The 24,884-nt window shown below is 42.0% G+C and overlaps 2 protein-coding genes across 2 annotated transcripts in view; both read right to left on the bottom strand.

The window, feature by feature from the left end:
* Nucleotides 1-287, bottom strand: part of smad1 (SMAD family member 1) — a 27,160-nt gene extending 26,873 nt beyond the window's left edge. Inside the window, exon 1 of the mRNA XM_080759708.1 lies at nucleotides 164-287. The gene's annotated coding sequence lies outside the window, so the exon portion shown is untranslated. The remainder of the gene's footprint in view (nucleotides 1-163) is intronic.
* An 11,077-nt stretch (nucleotides 288-11,364) lies between these two features.
* Nucleotides 11,365-22,968, bottom strand: LOC308313513 (ATP-binding cassette sub-family E member 1-like). Its single transcript, XM_080760667.1, has 18 exons — nucleotides 22,906-22,968; nucleotides 22,532-22,675; nucleotides 22,291-22,376; nucleotides 22,090-22,187; nucleotides 21,860-21,977; nucleotides 21,448-21,585; nucleotides 21,214-21,283; nucleotides 20,078-20,174; nucleotides 19,569-19,658; nucleotides 18,219-18,340; nucleotides 17,442-17,663; nucleotides 17,173-17,232; nucleotides 15,904-15,962; nucleotides 15,057-15,167; nucleotides 13,979-14,121; nucleotides 13,498-13,620; nucleotides 12,021-12,132; nucleotides 11,365-11,499 (listed from the first exon to the last, which is right to left on the bottom strand). Exons 2-18 carry the CDS (start codon nucleotides 22,632-22,634, stop codon nucleotides 11,455-11,457), a joined length of 1,797 nt encoding a protein of 598 aa, XP_080616793.1. The 5' UTR covers nucleotides 22,635-22,675; nucleotides 22,906-22,968; the 3' UTR covers nucleotides 11,365-11,454.
* Between the last annotated feature and the right edge of the window lie 1,916 nt (nucleotides 22,969-24,884).

Genomic DNA, 24,884 nt, shown 5'->3' with positions numbered 1-24,884 from the left:
TGACAGACAGTGAAAAGTTTGGCTTCCAGAAAACGTAAGATTTCCTAGATGATAAAAGTTGCAAAACACGCCGTGCATGCGTGGAGAACAGCCGAAGAACTCGTGCTCTGCCTGTATTATGTCCGGTATGTTTTCAATGTAATTCCCAAACGTTTTACAGTACCTTTTGTGCCGCTTTTGACGCTCTTCTCGGCCCGTGGTGGCTGCTCTCTCTCATACAGCTGCTGGGTCTTCTTGGGTCTAGTCGCTCTGGCGTCAGTGAGTCGCGGAGCCGTCGCACCCTCCGCTGAGCGCCAGTATCACGCCGCGGGATACAGTTTGAGCCGAGGGAAGAGTCTCTATAGATCCCATAGACGGGGGCGAACGTCGCGCTATGATTGGCTGGTTGGTTGTCAGTAAAGGAAGGAAAAAATAAATATGACAAGACGTTGTGATCATTACCTCAGAAATATTTAGAGGAGAATATCGTCGAAGTGAGTCATGCATTGCAAATCCAATCATGGCACAGATGTAGCTGAGAACTTCAGGATAGTAGGCCTAATTTATTTATCTGCAAGGCAGGTGGTAACTTCATTGTCTCGAATATTAAGCTAGTTTAATAAATTAATGAATAAATAAATTGCAATAGGCACATCTTTCCGTTTCATGTTTCAAAATTGATGAATTTATCTTGATTAACGAATAACAGATTTGTTGCCAATTTCAGCCCTACCGTTCTTCCGAGACATGGGATGTGTGAGGCGGTCCGGCGTCGTCGATAACATGAATAGCAAGGGCTACTTTTACTTTACACTGCCAGTAGTAGTACCAGGCTTTCCTCCGAGGGGGAAAGCCTAGGCTGTGACTCGAGGTTAACTTTACACTATATATCTCTATCGTTTATATGCACTGATTGTGTGTGAAATCATCACTTAAATGGATTGTGTAACTGTCAAAAAATAGGGCGAGTCTTTGGAGACACTTATTTAGACATAAAATATTGGCCTGCTGTTGGCCTGGGGATAAAACCAGGCAACCGCTGAGGATATACATCAATGCAATCAAAAAGGAGTCTGGCTATTGGCTACAAACAATAACAATAGTGACATGAAACACGAAGTTGCCAGACTACAGTAGGCCTATAGGTTATGAGAGGACATTGACAGTCTAAAGCCTATTTGTTTATTTTCTTTTTCATAAAACGTCCCTCTGCAAAAGAGTGGTTTGACCTATACACACCTAAAACAAAACGGCCTACTGAGCTCCAAACAGTATATTGTAATCTCTGGCAGAGTGTAGTGACAGACAGATAGGATAGGGTAAGTCTAGTTGGCTGTGGGCTATCTGATGGTGAACTCCTGAACTGCAGTGTGTTAAGCTTGCCTCATGCTTTGATTTGGATATGATAAGCACTATTTATGTTGTCAAGAGAACAAAAGTGTCTAAGAGAAGGGCTAAGCACTGGAGCATGCCGCTACATGCCATCAGCTGAAATTCTCACCTCAAGACAAAGCCTGGATGCACACACTCCACACTGGGTCTGCACTCTGCACACTAGGCCACCAGAGGGAAGATATGTGGATTTCTGCATGGTTTAGAACATTTAGGCTATATCTCAGGCAGGATAAGATAGTGCTTCTCAAACTATTTCATGTCAAGGACCCCCAAAGCAATATGTAGCCTATTTTGGCCACATGCCCCCACCTGAAACTATTTAATTTCATGCCAGTCAGGGACCACACCTGTAAGATTTGTGTTGTTAAAATCTTTCGAAGTGGGTCAAATGTCATCTACAAGCTCATTTTCAAAAAATGTAACAAATCAAAATCAGTTAAATTAGTTTAATCCTATATAGGATTAAAGTGATTAAACTGATTTTGATGCTTAATGAATTTAGCTGAGGACCACCACCTATAACCCCCCCACTAGGATAAGGAATAAGTTTGCACTGTCAAGAATGAAACTTCCACAATTCATCAATCCATCTCATTAATATTGCATGCCTAATGCATGAAAATAGACTGCAGGGCAGCATCAGAGGACAGGAACACAATGTGTCATTTCCTCCTCTCAGATGTTGAGATAGGTCAGAGATAGCTGCTAGCCTGTTTTACACATGCATGCATGCTTGAAATGAGTATCCTTATCCTATGAAATGAGTATCCTTCTATGCTATTAGATAGGCCTAATAGCCTACCTGTACTGTACTGTAAGTCTACATACTTTTTATTTTGTCCATTTGTAAACAAAAACAGTAAAATGTACTATCTTCTATGCCAAATTATTTTTTTGTGCCAGTCAAACCTTTTTTAACCGCCCCAAAAAAGAAAACACAAATCTGGAAAATCTAGATTGTTTACCATCATCCAAAATAGCAACAATGCCGTAAATAAAATAAAAAGAACTCTTTTAAGTCCATTAGTCAAGTTCAGCGCTGCCACTACTGCCAGTGCCAAGCAAGCTGTGGCAGCAAACTGCATGCGAGGAGGGGGGACTATATTCTCCGCAGGACAGTATAGTGCTGGAGTGGCGGAGGGAAACCATGGAGAGTGCAGGCTCCTAGCGCAGGTTACGTCACGGGCCTGGCGACAGAATGTCTGAGTGAGGCGAGAGCAAGCTGCACGTGAATGTGAAATCTGGGAAAACAGTGATGAGAGGAGAATAGAAGGAGGAGAGACAAGAGCTACTACACATGCCTAAATTAGACCCAAGATTTGTCGGCAAATTTGATTACTCGACTCTTTTAAAGGGAGAGCCGTCAGTATTTCTTTTCTCTTTTTTTCTTCTTATGTCTGTCTGACTGACTGCACACATGACACAGACGCTTTTTACATTAGTTTGCTGTTTGCAGAGGAAGTAGACAATGCAAATTTGCATCTTTATATGAGTGGACTAAACACAAACTAAATTAAGTTAAACCCACAGCTACTTAATGCAATCGTGTGGCTTATTCAATCACATAAATACATTGTACTTCAAATGTAGGCTATTTAATTAGACTATACTTTGTGCACCCCTTTTATTCAAATGTTGAGATTGCTTCTTGTTTAGATGTCTTTTGACTTGTAGGTTAGTTTTAAACAGGATCGAGGTTCAGATTGTTTGGCTAGTGGCCACATTTTGTGCACATATATGTCTATCATCCAAATTAATAGACCTAGGTCTAGTTCTAAATATCAATATATGGGAGCTCACTATTCAAAATTACTTTAAAACTGACACTGCTTACTTCACAGTGATACATTCAATATCAGTTGTATTGTTAATAGTATCATTAACTGTTCATAAAGGATATTCCTGGAAAGGCTGTTTTCAAGTGGAAATAGATGAATTGAAAGCCCTGCAATTCCTTTCACACTCCCTATCTCAGTTTACAAATCAAATGTAAGCTAATTTACAAAGCTTATTGCTCTGTCCCATAGACCAGTGACTCAACCTCACATCAGGCCCCATTATGACTGGCCCACCAATGAAAATCTAAAAAAAAATCTGGAAAATGAAATAAAAATAAATAAATCTGAATGAAGTTATCTTTAATTACATTATTATAAGTAATACTATTAGAGTTGTACTATTACTCGAACGAAAATAAAAGCTTGGGGGGGGGGGGGGTGCAATGCAAATGAAATTATTGTAATTGCGGAAATGGTGGAAATTGCGGAAATGCGGAAATGGAAATTGTGGAAATTGTGGAAATTGCGGAAATGGTGGAAATGGAAATTGAGGAAATTGCGGAAATGGAAAATGAGGAAATTGCGGAAATTGCTCTTCACTTATAGCTATCTATTTTCAGGTAGATTGTTTTATTTTACTCAGTCAGCCATATCACTACTCATTTTTTTTCATGAAAAAGGTCATAGCTGGGTAATCTATTTTCAGGCAAATTGTGTTTATTGTATTTTATTTTACTCAGCCATAACAATTTATTTTCTGTTAACCAACTTGCTGGCTGGCAGGCAGGCAGACAGCTACTCATAGACAGGCAGACAGACAGACAGCTACTCATGGAGAATTGGACAGGCAGGCAGTCAGACAGCTACTCATAGACAGGCAGACAGACAGCTACTCATGGAGAATTGGACAGGCAGGCAGACAGCTACTCATGGACAATTGGACAGGCAGGAAGGCAGACAGCTACTCATAGACAGACAGACAGCTACTCATGGACAATTGGACAGGCAGGAAGGCAGACAGCTACTCATAGACAGGCAGACAGACAGCTACTCATGGACAATTAGGCAGGCAGGCAGACAGCTACTCATAGACAGGCAGACAGACAGCTACTCATGGACAATTAGGCAGGCAGGCAGACAGCTACTCAGACAGGCAGACAGACAGCTACTCATGGACAATTGGACAGGCAGGCAGGCAGACAGACAGCTACTCATAGACAGGCAGGCAGACAGCTACTCATAGACAGGCAGACAGTAAGACAGCTACTCATTGACAGACAGACAAATAACTACTCATGGACAGACAGACAGACAGGCAGGCAGGCAGGCAGGCAGGCAAAGAGCTACTCATGTTATGTTATTATGTTATTATAACAGCTACTCATGTTATGTGCAGTTATGGAAACAGCTCTTTGTGTTTATGCAAGAAAATGTAACACATTTATTTATTTACATATTGTGTGCATGCACATTGTACTTTGATACATTTTGCGAAAATAAAGCAATTGAAAGAGAGAAGTTATCAAGTATCATTAATGTCGTAATTTTATCTACTGGCCCCTGGCCCCTTGCCATTTTTGTAATGTGGCCCACAGGTAAATCTATTTGAGTATCCCTGCCATAGACTGTAAAAAGCTCTGTCCTCAATATAAAAAAGTTTCTTGTCATACTTAGGATGGGCTCATGCTTTGTAATGGCAGAACTGAATGCGGATGCAGTTAGGTGACAGTTCTCATTCTTAAGCCATCAACACAGCAGGATGACAGCCTCTGATGGAGAAGACAAAGGCCACTGGAGGGGTTGGTCAGCTTCTTCTCACTCCCTGCTCCCTAACGCATGCTTGTGTGCTGTAGGTCTATGTGGTGAATCATATTGGACCGAGAGAGGTATTCAACCCAGGGTTACATGGGCCGACATGGGACATGGGACAGTCGCAGTGTGCCGCGGGTTCGACTCCCGAGCCCGACACAGCCTTTACTGCATGTCTTCCCCCATCTCTCTCCCGTTTCCTGTCAGCCAGTAGGCTTAAAAAAAAAAACAATAAAGTAAGCCGCAAAAAAAATATCTTAAAAAAAAAAAAGAGTCCTGCTCAGACACACATCGACACATGGCCTGGCCTGGAATGACATACCTGGGACGGTATCAGGTACGGTCGCCCCTAAACCATCTCGCCCCTCGATCTTTTCCGCCGACCGCTGAGAATAAGGTTAGAAATAAGTTTAGGGTTAGGCATAGTTTTACTGGGGTTAAGTTTAGGTATAGGGTTAGGTTTAGGCATAGTTTTACTGAGATTAAGGTTAGGAATGAGGTTAGGTTTAACCGTTTAAGCATAATTTACTTTAGGAATACCAGGCCGCGCAGTTCCACCGGCTGTACGCCCGGGGCAAGTTGGTAAAGGGGCGACTCATCTGGTATTCCCTGGGACAACCAGGGCCTCTGGCTCCCCAGGCAGGTCGTGTATGTACTTCACTTTACTATAATTTTAGGTGCTTTTATAGGATATCTATAATGTGCAATTCTATTATAGCCCTTAAGTAGGCAGTGCACTACACATAGGCCCACAGAGCCACATCTACAAAAAGCTATCAAAGGTTTCTCAGGTACTAATGCAAATCCATTAAAACAGCAATTTCACTGCCTCTAGTCTGAGCACATAGGATTCACAGTACATACATGAGCGAAACCCCAGCAGAGTCATTGGTGGGTTCAGTGGGAGGATGCTCTGGCTAAGGTGAGTTCCTTGTGTCTGTGTTCCAGCTCTGTGTGCATCAAAGTACATTACTTAGTAATGATTACTAAGCGGTGTAAAAATGTGACCCCCCCCCCTCTCCCCCTAGTCAACAGCTCAGCAGAATGTTTGGGCCAAATAGTGAGCGATCATAACTCTGCATCTGATGATTTCCTCTGCTGTCATAAAGTATAATGTAGCCTACTGTGCATTGAATTATATTACAGTTCAGAGCAGTGCAGACTCCCACAAAGATAGACAGCTATTTTGTAGGGCTTTGGCAGTAACAGCACAATAACTTAATTATGTCTTATGTGTTTAATTGTGGTTTGTATTTTATACAGTGATGTTCATGAAGCGCAATGTGAGGATAGAAGCCAATGTGAAGTTCATCTTCTCTTTAAAACAGCTTCACTGAAATTAGACAAAGTGCCACAAATGACCTTGCATGACTCCTAATCTTTGTGTGATCTTGTTGCCTTTTCTGCATGCAGCATTTAATCCATACTACTTATCTCAGTCAAATACAGAAATCTTAATGAGGTGTACATCATGGGGCCGACATGTACTGCACTACAGTAGCCTTTATGCCCTGCAGCATATACACATTCACATTTGGTTCACCTAGTGTGGTAGAGGCCTATCAGGTTAGGGCTCATGGAGTTCGGGAGCCATTTAGAAAGCTTGGATCCTTGCCTGTCTCTAGCCAGACTGAGGAAGGAGTGGAGTCCATGGCTTGGGGATTGATTACAACATAGCTCCATGGGCTTCCATGAATTAGCACGGGTTTGAAATGCTTAACGATGAATGACACACATGTGTTTAGATGACGCTTGCCTCACACATGCAATCCATTTGGCCATCCCGAATGCCATCAGAGGTCTCTTGGCAAGCCCTGGTGAAGTTTTTGCAGTAACGCAACGTACAGTGGCAGCGCATCAGGCCAGCTCGCATTTCAAACGGGCGCCTAGCTCGACGCAGCTTTCCGCAAGTCCTTCTAGAAATAATGTCTGGGGTGGTAATATTTGAATGCTGTCTCCAAGGGCTCTCGGTTTACCCCCCACATCCACACCCATCCACCTCCATCCTCTTTGCGTACTGCATAGAGACAGAGAATGCACCAATAGGATGTCACAGAGGGTGTCACTCACTCAAGCCCATGGCTGCAACATCATTGCCATGTCCATCATTAGTCATTGGATGCTGCTTATACTAAGCCGAAAAGGCAGCAGTTAGTGAAAGTTTGGTTCTGTGCATGCACACAATTGGAAAGTCTATATACAACCAATCTGAGAACCCATCGTCAAAAATAAAAGGAAAAACAGCAATTCCTTCGAATTTGATTAGTCAACACTGTCTCAAGACTAATATACACCTGGATGCACCATTCTCTCTCACACACACAGCGGGCTCATAGATTTTTTTAAAACATTTTATGCATGTAATCAATTTACATCATGAAATTATTCCATTTCCATAGAATTATATGTCGCGACAGGAACCAGAATTCAAAGCTCATGCAATACATATAGAAAACAGTGAGTAACACACACCGACTCGATTGGTTTTCACTGTTCTTCCTACAGACTTGTCAGATTAGCTTGTCCCCTCAGCAGACAATGAGCTATTTCTAATCTAAACCTTAACCTACTGTGTAAAATGACACTCCCTTATGGAGTGTCCACACACCCCTTTGTCTGACCCTCCCCATGGCTGGCTGGGTATGGGTGCGTGATTTAGGGTGGTCAGACCTCATTCTCCTCCCCAGGGTTTGGAGGGTAGCTCGGACCATGGGAGGTGTGGCAACGCCTGGGGTGCAGTGAGGGATCCAGAGGCAGCTGTCTCAGTCACTTGCTGGAATGGGACAAGTCCACTCAAGATAGCACAGCTGCCAGTCAGTCAAAAGCTGTCACGGTGCTTTCTTGCACATGGGGGTGGTGACATGTTGAACTTCAACCAACTGTTAGGGCTTGTTCATGGATAGACACATGACAGTGCACCTGTATCTTAGCCAGCTGTCCCTCCACTGTACAGGTGCTCTCTTTTATCCAGTTAAAAAACTTGTACTGTGGCAAGTTGCAACTGATGTTGGTCAAATGACCATGGACAGGAATTATTGAGCCCTTGTGAGCTCTGTTAGATCTTCAGACACAATCCCTCAGGGTAACAGTCCCACACGCACGCACATGCGCGCGCGCGCGCGCACACACACACACACACACACACACACACACACTCTGTCTCTTTGATTTACAAGCGGCACAAAAAAACGGTCTCCTTTACCTCTATCATATAGCTATAGCCTACAGATCTATAGCTATACAAAGCCACCATTCCCAGCTGGATGAGGACTCATCATAAAAATAATTCCTATTAAATCACAGAAGGCTTTAGGCCGTTCTGTATTTGTCTTCTAGGGGAATAAACCTACATCCTGCTTGCTCGATCTTCACAGATGTTCCCATCAGCATACCCCTGGGTGAGGTCATCCCTCGGTGTGTGTGTGTGTTGGGGGGGGGTACATCTGGAGCTCTCTTCCTATCGTTTTGTAAGCGATAGTCATCATGACATCACCCTGCTTCCTGGTTTGGCCTCCAAACACCACATCGGCCCGGGGGGGGGGGGGGGTTAGGGGGAAGGCTTATTGGCGCAGAAATAGAACTGTGCCCAAACAAACAGTGTGACACTGTGATGGCTGATTTAAGGTTTGCCACGAAAATGATCATGGGACCGAGAACAAATGGGAATTCTGGGGTCAAATGTTAAAAGGAGAGGAGCTGCGGGGGTCATTAATAACAGAAAGAAATGGAGAGGATTTTAGTACATCAGTTTGCAATGCATTTAAAGGTATGGCAATAGGATGTAAAATGCTCTCCAGTAACCTGACCAGGGGTGAGATTGCCTGTTTTCATGACAGATATCACAGTGTTATATACAATCCATGATGTCAGAGTGATGTTATGAGTCACATTTGTAGCTGAAAATCACTTTTGAACTGCAGTAGTAAGGACTCTCGGTTACTGGGGTAGTGGGGTACGTATGGTGGTGGTCTTCATCTCCTCTCATCATAGGCGTGCATTATGCGGGTGTGGTTTTTCCAGGCCTGGGGGCTTGCTGCCATTGCTCCAGCTTCAAGGAGGAGATACAGGAGAGGTCAACTTGGGGGCGTGGCTTCCTGCTGTCCCTCTGGGAGGGCTGCAGGCTGAACCCGGACACCACAATGATGTCACCAATCCTGAACCCTAATCCATGCAGCTGTCCAGTGACCAGGACAGGTGTGTACATCTGTGTGTGTGTGTGTGTGTGTGTGTGTGTGTGTGTGTGTGTGTATGTATGTGTGCGCACGCGCGTGCGTGTGTGTAATGGGGGTGGGCGTGAAGAGGAAGATGTGGTGAGAGGGGGGGAGTTTGAAAGGGCTTTGTAGAGTGTCAAGTGTTGTACTCTTGAGTCTACATTCTACAATTAAGCTTGGAAAACTGAACAATCTAATGAGGTGCTCGCTCTCTAGGTCGTCCTCAGAGCTTCCACTCTTCCCGGTTGTCCATACATCTGGCCAGTTTGTTGGTACTTTGCGCTCCTGTGTTGTTCTTGAGTACATCCTTCCACATGTGTTAGTGTGGGACATCCTCGTGATGGCTTCACGTGTTGGTTCCCACAGCACTAATTTGCTGACTTGCAGTTCTTGATGTATGGCAGTGTCCTGCTAGTTTCATTCTCCTGGCTGCTATTTTCTGGCTCACCCTTGGTATTCCGTCACACAGGATCTTGTTGGCAACATGTACACTCTTGCTGATGTTAAGAACTGCATGCAGAAGCATGAGTTCAAGTCCGTTGCTCTCCTCAGGTTGGCGGAGGGCGTGTAGATCACATTAGATAATAACACAGGGGTGAAAATGTGTTACAAAAATCGTGGCTTTAGGGTCCAGCATTCACTGCCATATAGAAGACGAGGGAGGTTGGAGTTCCATACACTGGTCATGCTGCTGCCGCCGTCGCTCTTTCATCAGTAAACTCACTCAGGCTGCCTCTTGCGTACCGCTGTGTTGACAAAAGTAACTGATTTTCAACTGAAACTTTACAATAAATGATGCTGCGTTCATCCTGAACACAGAGACATATTTTATCAATGCAATTCTCGTTTCATAATATTTGTTTACTCACTCATCCCTTTGTGTATAGTTATACCCTCACATTGCTTTGGTTTATTTTTGCATAGGGTGAACCATAAATAATTATCTCTCTCTTACTTTCTGTGAATGTAAACAGTGCTTACGTTTGTTTCCAAACATTAAGAAAAGTTAATACCGGTACATACAAATTTATAACACTGTATAGAAAATAAACATGATTGAGGATGATGATCGTCTCTTCATGTCACAATTAATCAAAATAGTCCGGTTTTATGAAAGGCTCCCTGGTTATGCGACCAACACATTAATATCCAATTGAACGACTGGGACATATTAAAAAAATCAGACAATTTTTTCCATGAAAAAACCTTTTTAAATTTCAATATGCATCTTTAAAATATAAAAAGACTGACTTTCATTTGATAATTTTGATCAGTTCGTAGTCAACACAAATCTCTTAACATAATAAAAACTATTTACTGTATGGTCAGCAGATACATCTGTCAAATTGTACAAAAACAGTTAATATAGGTTTTGAGCCCCACCAAGTGGTCAATCACAGATTAAATAATGAGATACTTTCAGCTACAGGCTCGATCTGTGCTTAACTGTAGTGCCGGGTTTCCAGAAGGTGGGATACCCGTTTCCTGTTCTTATTCATTTTCCCATAAGTTCATTGATTGGCTCAACAGCAGATTTGAATGGAAAACTCACATTCATTGTCATTTGTGTTTCCATTTGAAATCTGTCCAATCAAATGAAGGTATATGGAAGCCTGGGACTACAGTTATGCACAGAGCTGTCTAGGAGTCTATAGGGGTTCGAATCCATACCACTCTGTTGAGTGTCTACAAACACAATTTGGCTGATGATACAGTATTTGTCATTGCGTGTACTCCTACGGGCTGGGGCGGTGCATGTCAGCAGGGAGTGCTGGCAGGAGTAGTCGGACGAAGGCCCTACATCCTCCCGGTGAAGGGAGGATGGCAGGTAAGCCAGTCCTCACTGGCAGGTAAGCCAGTAGTATACAACAGCAGTAACAACACACAGACATGTAAAAAAAATAATGAAAAGAAAAAAGGCAGGAATAGAGTGGGGTCTGATATAGGCAGGGCTGGACATATCTCTCAACGGAGGTCTTATTGGTCAATGGGTCTTAGTATGGAATGGATATCCTAATGGGACAAACAGTAGTATCTGCTGGACGACTGCACGAAGTGCAAGTACAAATCTTATATTTAACCACATAAACACTGCATATAGAAATATAATTAGTTATAATATGTTATAATGATTGTGCAACATGTGCACTGTTCTGTCATTGGGTCTGCAAACTAGGCCATAAAACCTTGTTACTGAAGTATCATCTTCCATCTCCCACAGTATGAAATATTTAAAGGAGGGGATCAAAGGAGGGGATCTCTCTCTCTCTCTCTCTCTCTGTTCAATCCAGGAAGAAGTACTTTCCACTCTTCTTTTGTTCTGCATCCTGAACAAAGACAGATTAAATTCAGAAACATACAAACACTACACACTACAAACTATTAATTCAATAACATGGCTTTTAGCACACGGTCAAAATTGAGGAAGCAGATGACATTAAAGAAATGTTATTTTCCATGTTAAAATATTGACTAGTGATGATAATTGGAGTGAATAACCATGTTCATAATTATTTATAGCTTCACATAATGTACACAATAGATTACAGAACTAGAATTACAGACAGTGTTACATTCCAATGCATATCTACTACATCCCCTTTTGGGGAAAGCTTCAATGTCATATTTCTTACAATAAATAATAATAAAATATAAAATAAATTTGTAGTACATATAGTACATTTTTTTTATAGCTAGAAATTATCTTTTGAAAATGCCATTGTCAGAGGGGAAACACAATTCTACAAAGTCTGTAATATCCCCTTATTAGGCAAACAGTAATGTAAAATAATATAATACACTTGATATAATAATAATAATAATGAATTTCCAATTCAGCCTCCTGTACCTTTACGGAATTCATCTTGTTGATTCTTGGTCTGTAGTTTTTGGGGTCTCTTCTGAAGGTGATCTCCAGCTGAGCGAGGAACTTGTTCATGCCAGCGAGTAAGGATTGTGGTCTGCAAACATGACAACACAGTATGATTATGCAGCTCTAAGGTCAGGACAGCTCACTGCTGGGTGTACACTCTCATTTCATAGGTTAGTAGCATGTAGCGCCTTCCGTCTTGAAAAAAAAGAAAAAGAAAAAAACAAGCATTTATTTGTTTCAAATACACTTTTTCCAACTGGTTCCAGGTCATCTTCATGGTCTTGGTGTCTGCCTCCAGGTCACTGCACCACTGTGGGTTCCATGTTAGAGCTTGTCTAATGATGGTGCTTGCGGGCTTTCGTAGGGTGTGGCCTATCCATCGCCATTGGCGTTTTCTTATCTCTGCCAGAATTCTATGTTACTGATGGTGTCTGGCCATCGGATATGAAGGAACAGGCAGCTGTTAATGAAGACCTGCACTTTTTTGATGGTGGCCGCTGTAGTTCTCCATTTCTCCATATAGGAGAACCGCCTTGACGTTACTGTTGAACTTGACTTTGGTGTTGGGGGTCAGTTCTTTGGAACTCCAGATGTTCGGTAATTGGATGAATGCCGTGCAGGCTTTTTGCATCCGATTATAGTATAACATAATCATTAAAATACGAAAAGGGGTTCCCATCTGTGCCTATCTGTGTTATAGCACCTACCGTTTAAAAATTCAAATCAAACACTCACTTATCCTACCTTGGGTTTCAAATCACAAGGACTTCTCTTCTCTTTCAAAGCTAAATACCCCCTCTTGTGGCTAAAATGGAAACTAAATTAAAATTTTGGAGATCATCCCTATTCCACTGACTGGTAGAATTACTGTAATTATTACACTGACTGGCAGAATGGATTCAATCAAAATTATGTTTCTTCCTCAGCTGTTCCTCAGTTGGTTCAGTGTCTCCCCATATTCTTGCAAATTTCAGGTTTTGTGAGACAACTCACTGTTTGGAGCCGCCATTATTGTTTGGGTGCAGTTATCCTGTCTCCTGTGGCCTTTAATAACTGTGGACGTTGTTACATTTCCAGAATGCCATGTCTATGATGCATGGTCGAGCATCTCTGAAAGGTTGAATGAGAATGAGAAAAACACACACACACACACACACACACACACACACACACACACACACACACACACACACACACACACACACACACACACACAGACACACACAGCGTGGGGGTCCTTGACAATTGACATGAACAACTTTGAGCACCACTGATATAGCAACATGATCTTTTCAGAAATCTCTTAGAATCAGCCTCAGGTCTTAAAACAGAAGAATCCAGAAGAATAGTCATCAATCATCATAGTCTCATGTGGGAACACAACTCTCTTTGAAGGCTCATGTCAACTTGGCCCTTTTATTATTAACACATGATGTTTAACAGTGAATCTTACGTGTTGGCAGTTGTGCTCTTGGATGGGATACCGTCAAACACTATGACGCGGTCTGCCAGATAGGTGGCCATGATGAAGTCATGTTCCACCACAAAGGCTGTCTTCTTTGCATGGAGGATAAATCTAGGCAACGGAGATAGAAAATAACAGTAAATTGTCAGTCAATTCCATTAGAAAGGCAGGACAGTTACCCCACCAATAAATCACTGGTTGCATGGTCATGCAACAATAGCCTAACTCAAATACACTGAGATGTTTGTCTTTCCTATGCAAGACGTTCTACCCCAATCTAGTTAAAGCATAGAATTGTTTTCTTCTTTTGTTTGAGAACGTTGATCGTCCACACCAAGAATGATTAACTATAATGCTAATGATGTGAGAATCCGCGCCACACCGATGGTCATGAATGATAACATTGGGGAGGCCCTAGTTTAGTGTCTTTCCAACGTTCTTTCTATTTCAAATCATAGTGTGCACTCACCGTTTGATGACCCTGGCGGCCATTAGACGTTGCTCTGAGTCCAGATAGGCAGAAGGCTCGTCAATCAGGTAGACGTCAGCTGGTCTTCCTAGACATAAGACTAGGGCTACTCTCTGCATCTCACCTCCTGAGAGGTTCTGGACCTACACACACGCACACACGGACAGACTCACTGGGAGCACTAGGTTCTATTTTGAGCCCTTGAAGGAAAGCTTGAAAAAATAAAAGTACCAGAAAGCAGTAGTAATAGAATTTTAAAAAGTCCATAATATAACAGCATGTTTGCAGACAAATAATAAAAATTATGTAATAGTTGAACACATTTACTGTAAACAAGACAAATTCTGCTCTTACAAACATGCAGGTGCAATGACCTGGAACTTGGCACCTGAGCAGCTGGGGTCATTGCCATAAAATGCCATGTTGGCTTGTGGTGGAAATCTTTTGTCAAAATACCATTTTTGGATATACAAAAAAAATCACACCCGTCGTGAACCGTATGAAGTGACTGAGGGGCGCTAATATATTAAAGTCTAACTCATTTTGCTATGATTAGGTGATGTAATGGTGATGTAAAACAAACATTGTCAAAACAAACTCTCTCTCTTTATTGTTAATGGCATAATTTAATGTTTGTATTAGGGACAAGATGACGTAATGGCATTTTTAAAACAAACATTGAACTAATAACAAACAAACCTGTATATGAGGGGCTAGCGCCCCTCAATATAATGTGTACACTCAGAGTTAAGGGGCAAGGTGGACAAATTAAACATTTGAGAACCACTAGTATTGTTGTAGTAAATCAGTGTCATACATATTCTGAAGAAAACCTGGAGACTTGACATTCAGTAATTGGGTCTTATGATCAAAGTAAGACCATTCATTAAGCTGTGTAAAAAAAGAAAATCTAAAATGTGCCACGGACAAGAACAAGCTTAGGCCTTGCCGCGGATGCAATTGTCCATGTACAGTCATGCCTGAGGCATAGGGCGACCAACATTTTGTTGATTTTCTGCTTTCGTTTTGTATTTTTTATGTCTTGCTATTTATTTGTAAGTTCTGGTGTGATACTCACATTCTGGTCGATGATGCTGTCTATCAGCATTGGTTTCATGACGTCTGTGACAAACTGGGGGTGTGTGTAGGAGTCACGGATCTTATCATGCATCAGAGCCCTCACACTGCCCTAAAGACACGGCAGAAGACTGGGTTAGATAGTCAGGAGTGGTATGTGCTCCTCCGAGCACAGGTCTCCGGCTCCGCCAGGCCAGGTAGTAGAAGTCAATCTTAGGATGAAATATGAAATAGGACAGTCCGTCTTGATGACATGACTATAGGAAACAGTCAGGAATTTGTTTTGCAAAAATCGGCCTCTTGCTGGCGCTAGAACATGCCGATGGGAAAGGCGTGTGTGTGCACAGTTTCACATAGATCAGGCCAGCGGTGCCATCAGAGACAAAACAACCTATATAGACTACTAGTGCAATGCTGCTTGGCTCGCCTTTCATATTATGTTTGTTTTGTCATCTTCAGCACCCACTGGTGGACAAGATGACATACTGTACATAATACACAGAGACAAACAGGCAGTCTCATTACACTAGATTTACATTTGCTGCTAAAGTAATGATATAATTTAGTTTTTTTAAATGTACATAGCATAAATCTTAATTAAAGGCAACAGTTTTGGTTAGCGATGAAATATTTTCTTATTCTGAAGGCTGCAAGGGTTCTTCTGCCCTGTAACAGTCAAAATAATCTTCTTTACAAGGCCAATACATTTCCTTCTGAGAAAACACGTGCAGCCTGCAGCCAGAAAGAGACAATATTGCCACTTGGATTTTCTTTTCTTTATGTGATTAATTCACATTCAACTGTAAACCAGTAGTGTACGTTAACTAAACTACTGGTTGACAACCTACTTTGAACTTGGGGCTGATCGTTTGTGGTTTGTAGCTGACATGGAGGACGGGCAATTCACCTGGAGAAGACAGAATAAACAGAATAATTGTGTATGTTCTCTAAGAAATCCAGAGACATAATAATATATTACACATTATTTGTACTTTATGAAAAAAGGTTACAAAACGACTAGATAGACAGAGATTTAAAATATGTCACTGACATATTTCTTGCCAGCCTGAGTAATTTCAGTTATTGTGGGGTTCAATGATAAGGAAAAAGATACGCCCGCACACTGGTTATCTGCTCGGTACATGAGTTTATCTTTTATACAGGCAACGTTTTGGTCCCTCCGGACCGTCTTCAGGCATGGAAGAAGGTCCGGAGGGACCAAAACGTTATCAGGTTTCCTGGTAAGGTCTATTATCATCCCCCCGAACCCTCCAAACTGGGGTCCCACAGGGATCTGTACTTGGTCCCCTCCTTTTCTCACTGTACACTAAATCCCTTGGCACTATCATCTCTGCTCACAATATATCCTATCACTGCTACGCCGATGACACACAACTGTTTCTATCCTTCCCCCCCTCTGCCACTCAGGTGGAAGAGCGCATCACTGCATGCCTGGCTGACATCTCACAGTGGATGTCCTCCAACCACCTCAAGCTGAACCCAGACAAGACTGAGCTTCTCTTCTTCCCAGCTAAGTCCTGCCCTATGCGGGAGCTAACTATTTCCGTAGACAACGCCCTGGTAACGTCTGTCCCAACAGCCAGGAATCTTGGTGTTATCCTGGACAGTCAGCTCTCGTTCAAAACTCACATCACAGCTGTCACTCGATCCTGTAGGTTCACACTCTATAACATACGACGAATTAGACCGTTCCTCACCCAGGAATCAGCCCAGCTCCTAATCCAGACAACAGTCTTGTCAAAACTCGACTATTGTAACTCCCTCCTTACTGGCCTATACCAGCATGTGCACTTAAGCCTCTCCAGCTGATCCAAAATGCCGCAGTTCGCTTGGTCTTCAACCAGCCAAAATTCTCACATGTCTCCCCCCTGCTCCGCTCCCTCCACTGGCTCCCGGTCGCTGCCCACACAGAATACAAAACTCTGATGCTCCAAAACTCAAAGCAACCAAAGGTATGGCTCCCCCATACTGTATCTTGCAAGTATGATTGAACCCTACAAACCATCAAAAATAGTTCCTGATCATTATGTCTTTCTACGATTTACTCTTGATTGTATTTTTGGTGAGTCTGGAAAAGAGCATCAGCCAAAAGTCACCTCCTTCATCTGGTTTCAGACGGCCGGCCAGCATTCTGATGAATGTTGTTTTGCCCGTTCCTGAAAAAATAATAGAGCAATCCAATTAGTAGACACATTTTTACACACACACACACACACACACACACACACACACACACACACACACACACACACACACACACACACACACACACACACACACACACACACACACACACACACACACACACACACACACACACACACACACACACACACACACACACACACACACACACACACACTACCGTTCTCTCCTAGCATGACCATGATTTCAGAGTCAGTGAACTCTCCCTCCATGATCTCCAGGCTGAAGTCTCCCATCTCCTTCTTCATGTTGGGATAGTGGTAGTGATTCATCTTCTTCACCTCCTCCTCGTTGGCTGTCTCAGCCACCTTGAACACTAGTGACGTCTCTCTGAATCTCATGTTCTCTGTGGGTACGTAGCCGTCCAGGAAAATGTTGATGCCTGGGGAGAACAGAGGTGAGGGGTTTGTGGAAGCCAATTTGGGGCCATATACTGTATGTATGGCTACATGTCAGGTCCACGGGGAAAGTAAAGTCTGTATAGAGGAACATATCCACATGAAGGGAAGAAAACAGTCAGTGTCATGTTCCATTCCTGTTCCATTGACAGGCTAACAATCCAAAATGAAAGGTTGTGAGGTCCGTCAAATGGTTAGGGTTTCCAGTGAGTATGAATGTGCTCAGCAAGTTTCATGGCAATCCATCCATAGTGTATGAATGTATGGATTTGAATCCATACATTGTCTGCAAGAGGAAATTCTAGCCTGAGGGTGGAGCTAGAGAATAAGCCATTCACCAAAATAGGGATCATCCTCTGGGAGCATGATTTGACAGACAGGGTTAGCAACAGGGCAAAACTGGTGAGTTTCAATCCTAACACGGAAATCTGGAGATGGAGGTCTTCATTCTTCTTCTATTGTTGCTTATTGTGGCCAATAAATAATTCCCTGATATTGTCTGTTGGAGAGTGGAGTAGTAGTTAGTGTAAAACACCTACCTTCCCTGACACTGAAGGGCATAGTAACCACTCCGTAAGCACCGGGCACTCCATACAGACAACAGATGAAATCTGACAGGTAGTCCAGGACACTTAGGTCATGTTCCACCACAATGATGTATCTGTGGATGTGAAAAGAAGACCCAGACTTTCACACAGACAGTGGCTTCTGGAATACTTGAGTGCTACAGTATATCTGTCACTAACCTATCTGGAGTGATGAGTGAATACTTGATAAAGAGTGCTACAGTACATCTGTCACTAACCTATCTGGAGTGATGAATACTTGATAAAGAGTGCTACAGTACATCTGTCACTAACCTATCTGGAGTGATGAGTGAATACTTGATAAAGAGTGCTACAGTATATCTGTCACTAACCTATCTGGAGTGATGAATACTTGATAAAGAGTGCTACAGTATATCTGTCACTAACCTATCTGGAGTGATGAATACTTGATAAAGAGTGCTACAGTACATCTGTCACTAACCTATCTGGAGTGATGAATACTTGATAAAGAGTGCTACAGTACATCTGTCACTAACCTATCTGGAGTGATGAATACTTGATAAAGAGTGCTACAGTACATCTGTCACTAACCTATCTGGAGTGATGAATACTTGATAAAGAGTGCTACAGTATATCTGTCACTAACCTATCTGGAGTGAATACTTGATAAAGAGTGCTACAGTATATCTGTCACTAACCTATCTGGAGTGGAATACTTGATAAAGAGTGCTACAGTATATCTGTCACTAACCTATCTGGAGTGATGAATACTTGATAAAGAGTGCTACAGTATATCTGTCACTAACCTATCTGGAGTGATGAATACTTGATAAAGAGTGCTACAGTATATCTGTCACTAACCTATCTGGAGTGAATACTTGATAAAGAGTGCTACAGTATATCTGTCACTAACCTATCTGGAGTGATGAATACTTGATAAAGAGTGCTACAGTATATCTGTCACTAACCTATCTGGAGTGATGAATACTTGATAAAGAGTGCTACAGTATATCTGTCACTAACCTATCTGGAGTGAATACTTGATAAAGAGTGCTACAGTATATCTGTCACTAACCTATCTGGAGTGATGAATACTTGATAAAGAGTGCTACAGTATATCTGTCACTAACCTATCTGGAGTGAATACTTGATAAAGAGTGCTACAGTATATCTGTCACTAACCTATCTGGAGTCATGAATACTTGATAAAGAGTGCTACAGTATATCTGTCACTAACCTATCTGGAGTGAATACTTGATAAAGAGTGCTACAGTATATCTGTCACTAACCTATCTGATGATAAAGAGTGATAAAGAGTGCTACAGTATATCTGTCACTAACCTATCTGGAGTGATGAGGGAGCGGATGGTCATGGCAGCTTTTAAACGCTGCTTCACATCCAAATAACTGGAAGGCTCATCAAACATGAAGCTGTGTGAATTAAATCGGAAGAATCAACGTCAGACAACTGTGGGAAAACAAAGCAACCATGTCTTTGTTCTACAAGAAACACCAGTCCTAACTTCTCCACTTCCAGTAGTATAAGAGGCTTTAGCCTAGCTAAATGTTATTCATTATTTCAGCTTTCAGAGTTGTGTTTACTCATTACTGTCCTCCTAAGTATGTCAACTAAGGGGACAAGCTTAAGCTTAAACTTAATTCACTAAACATTCACTAAATCGCATATGAAATACATTTGTAGGAAAATGTTTCAGTGTTAGGATCTGTGTCAGATAATCTCAGATTACATAATAAATACAAATATTTTGTGAAATTCCACTTAAGAAAATTATTCAGTCCAACATGTTTAGCAGCCTTGATACAGATGTGCGTTGGTATGTCAAGCTTACATGTCGGCCCTCTGGATGCAGACGACAGCGATGGCGAAGCGTTGCAGTTCCCCTCCTGAGAGGTCCTCCACATTTCTGTCTCTAAGATGAGTGAGATCTGAGAAATAGAGGCATTGTGTTTTATGTTGCCAGGTAAGAAAGCAGAGACACGGTGCTGTGCAACATCTGAAAGGAGGTAAAAAGGTAGACACCCATTTATGGTGAGTAGTCCCCATATATGGGGGACAAGGGGAGAGCAACAGACTTCAACTCATGCTTCCTTCATGCCTGAGTGTCCAAGTTGCTCCTTTACACCTGACAGGGGGGAGTTTCCCTGGTTGGACGTAGCGCGTGGAAGGAACACGTTATTCCAACCAGTTCCTTTCCCCTCCATCAGGCGCCCCGGCTGGCCAGGGGGAGGCAGTTTAGTGACCAGGATTACTGCATGTTTTTTGTGAGGGTACCTACCCTAGGGGACACGGGGAGAACATGCAAACTCCACACAGAAAGGCCCTTTCGCCAACCCCGCCTTCGGGTATGGGCACTGATGACGCCGAGGAGGAAATACGTTTTTGTCATTCAAAATGTCATTCCCTTTAATATGCAACACCACTTGCACACACCTCATTACACTCATGCACACATACACTACTTATTTTACTGATCTTCACATCTCATTATTATAGTTTTGTTTGTTAATCAATAAACATTCCCTTATGGCCTTTCACCTGCATCCGCCCTGTTTTTTCGTCAAGGTTCCTCCTGGTTCCCTTATAGGTCAGGGCCACAGAAATCCCCTACTTGGCTTTCAGGCAGCCCTTTTAGGCTTTTTGAGCCTTTATTTGATAGATAGTACAGTGGAGAGAGATAGGAAAAATGGAGAGAGTAAAGGAGTAAAATGCAGTAACCAGACGGCCGGAAATCAAACACTGTCCGGCATTAAAGTTCATGTGGTACGAGTACTCGGCTATCGGGTCACCCAGATGGAGGTCATTCTAACATCACACTGCACCATGACAAGACCATATAGGTTCTGGCTTCACTGACTATACCACTGGGTAATCCCAACACTATCCATCAAATGGCATACTGGAAGATGGCTGGCTTAGAAGAACCAGGGGAAAATATACTTATTAAAGGCACGATTATCGATTTACCAAGCTGTTCGCAGACCACATCCGCAGTTTTTGTATCGTCCTTTCTGCTGAGGATGGCTCCCACACTGCCCTGGTGAACAGAACAAAAGAAAACACAGTCAGCCAATGCACGTCCAACATTACTTACAGGCTACTATCCATTCAGTCCCTATTATCATGAAATACACACAAAAAACATGTCTTTCTATTTCAAAATAATTGGTACTAACTGCTGTGGGGTGGTGCAGTGTGTACCTTGACAGCCTTGGGGATCTGGTCAACATACTGAGGCTTGATGACAGCCTTGTGGTCATTCTCTACGAGTTTGGTGAAGTAGTTTTGTAGCTCTGAGCCTCGGAAGTAGGTAAGAATCTCCTGCCAATCTGGGGGGGCCTGGGGAGTCACACAAAAACATAATACTGTAACTGTATAGTATAATATAGTATAATACTGTACACACAATATTTAATCAGTGTCCGGATACGGTAGATATGAAATCCTAGATCACAGATGATTCAAGTAGTCTGAATTAATCGACTAATGCTGGGTAATAATACAGTGTATGAAATGACCCTCTTGTTCATCTGCTATATCATCATGAATATAGGCAAAATTCAGAAAGAAAATTCTGCATCCAGAAAACATAAATATCCAGATCTTCACTCACATCAAACTTTCCCAGGTTGGGCTTCTGTTTCCCAGCCAGGATCTTCAATGCTGTGGACTTCCCTATTCCGTTAGTTCCTACCAGACCCAACACTTCCCCTAGTCTGGGGATCGGTAACCTATAAATCCATATAATATGATACATAATATTGTGATATGATAAACACATAAACCGCTGAGCCTTTAACAAGTCCAAGACCATAGTCATCTTGCGTTTGACTTTGAACTCACCTATGCAGTTTAAATGAGTTGGCATTGTATCTGTGAGTGGTGTCTTTCTCTAGGTTGCTTGGCAAGTTAACAATGGTGATGGCCCCAAATGGACATGCCTGTACAATACATTTGAAAAAGTTTTTTTCAGGCAACCATTGTGACAATGCTTCCTCTGAACCCCAAATCCTCCTACTACGTAGGTAACCTGAGGTCACTAACCTTGACACACATTCCAGCTCCGATGCAGAGGGTTTCAGAAATCCAGGCGACTTTGCTCTCAGGTGTGACCACTATGCACTGCTTACCTGGAGGACACGCCGAAGACAAGGAACGCACAAGTTCATCATGGAATGAAGTACAAAAGCAAACAAAGGTGCCCCTCACTAGATTTATTGAATTTCCAGCATTTAATATTACCCATTGACCTGTCTTTAAGATACACACTGAGAAAAAAACCTACCGATTCGGACCACAGGACAGCTTTTCTTGCATTCTAGTCTGGATTTCTTTGGCTTGCATTTGTCATGATTGACAATAGCAATTCTAGTTATCTTCTCTGACATTCTGCACAGCTGTTGTTGCTTGGCACATCAGGATTGCTGATCTGCAGGCATAGAACAAAAACAAATTATACCTTGCTTACACTCTTCCAGATGAAAGTCATACTGGATGTAGCTGGTAACTTTGTGTGTAATAGAGAGGAAGCACATGGTTGTCTACGTGCTCCCCAGAACAACAGTGGAGGTTTGCAGTGACATGGACTGCAGTACACATGACATACTGTATGGGGGGTTGCCAACTCAATTTGTGTTCCAAGTTGTGTACTCAAAGCACCTTTTCAGTCTTGTTACTACACCTGGATCTGCCTTTCCACAGGCTTCTCCCTCTTCAGAACCTGTAAATAGGTCAAGTATTATCAAATTCACATTCCACACCCATTGTTGTGAGCTTGGGACCTCACCTCATGGGGAACATATCAAATTATTGGGTAATATATCTGCTGCTTTATCTGTATTTGCTTTTTGACGCAAAGAACAGTGAGACATTTTGTGTTAACTCACTAGTGGACACTGGGCAGGTAGAAGTGCAGGGGTACAAATCCTCTTCCTCTCCACTATTGTGTAGCACCACATCCTTTATCATGACACACATGCCATGTTTGTATAATATATATATATATATATATATATATATATATATATATATATATATATATATATATAAATAATAATGTATTGTATGCACTGTAAACAAACTCAACCATCAACAGTCATAGTGTGGAACTGAAAAACAAGTAGACCTATACTTGTTGGAAAACACTGCTGTTTGTTGTGGATAAAATTTTGGAGTATTCAAAAGTGAGTCGCAGTTTGGCTCTAGAAAGGTTAGATGTGCGTTATTCTTTCTTTGAATCTAAGAGGAACTGAAACACCGAAAACTGAACTGACAATTCAGTTAATTTAAATGGGTATTTCACTTTAAAACCCATCTGAGGACATTTTAACAGTTACTCTGGCTTTTGTGTGCCATTTGTAAGTTGCCTGGCTCAATATTTAGATATTTGATAGACTTATTATATAAGTCCATTGAACTTCAAACTCAATTAATTGAAAACACATGCACACCCCTGGTTCTTGTGACTGATATATTACATTTAATGCTTATTGAAGGGGCCATATTTTCCATTTATGTTAATGAATTAAAACAATGTTTTAAAGTGAAATAACCCTTTAAGGTAGCAAGTGTAGGACTACCATGTGTACCGGTACCATTTGGAGGCAGCCCTGTGAGGAAAGAATGCATGCACCAGGTCAACCAGAGTTCAATGCTGTAAGTGTCAAATTGAGCCAAGTCATTGTCTAATGTCTACTGACTGAGAGCATAATTTGTGGCTGTGTCACATGCATATGGAAAAATGCACAACTTCCTGAACAGAAGAATACAGACACTGTCCTACAAAGCCAGAGTATATACACTAGTATTGCAAACACACACACACACACACACACACACACACACACACACACGCGCCAACCGGGTGCTCACAGGAGATTAAAAATATAAAATAAATAAATGTCTTAAAGGTGTATTGGAGGTGCCGTTAGGATCAGTGGGAAATGGGAATGTAGACTTAAAATGGTAAAGGAGCACTCCAGAAATGTGGAGGAGTGGAAGTAAAAGTTCAATTCTGTATTCTATAAATGTCAGGAAGAGTTAAATACTAGAGTGTACACACACTAGTATTGTTGCAGCAAACATGTGAATGGGGTGCCCTTTCATAACGGATGTATATTTTGCTGAAACTTTAAATCTTAGATATGACATGTTTTTAAGGCAGCATGCACACAAGATGTGATGTTTGCCTTTGAAGTTAAGAGTATACAGTAAGGATGTTGGCCTCCTTTTGGAATGGCATAAATTCCCATATTGCATAAACAGGTTTCATGTAAAATGAAATAATACAACCTCAGATCTCTCTCTCTCTCACACACACATGCACACACGTGCGCACGCACGGACGCAGCCATGAACATAACTAAGTAGCCTATGTATTGCACGTACTACTTAAATGGACCAGCAGCACCAGACCAATGCAGATGAGATCAGCCGATTATCAATCACAAATATATTCACAATCAGTTTGTTCGGAATGTTACTCAGGAAGTGTAATAAGTAACTGTTTAGCAGTTAACCTTATTAGGAGAATGTATTCGGTAATAACTTTACAGTAATATAAATACAAATTTAAAAATATATAATGGTTTATAGCCTACTTTATAGAGGTGAGTGTCAGTGATAGGTTTAAGTAGCCA

Source organism: Protomyctophum bolini (genome assembly GCF_963924005.1).
Source record: "Protomyctophum bolini genome assembly, chromosome: 3".
Lineage (NCBI taxonomy): Eukaryota > Metazoa > Chordata > Actinopteri > Myctophiformes > Myctophidae > Protomyctophum > Protomyctophum bolini.
The sequence above is the reverse complement of the archived record's forward strand: the minus strand, read 5'-3'. Positions and strand labels throughout refer to the sequence as shown.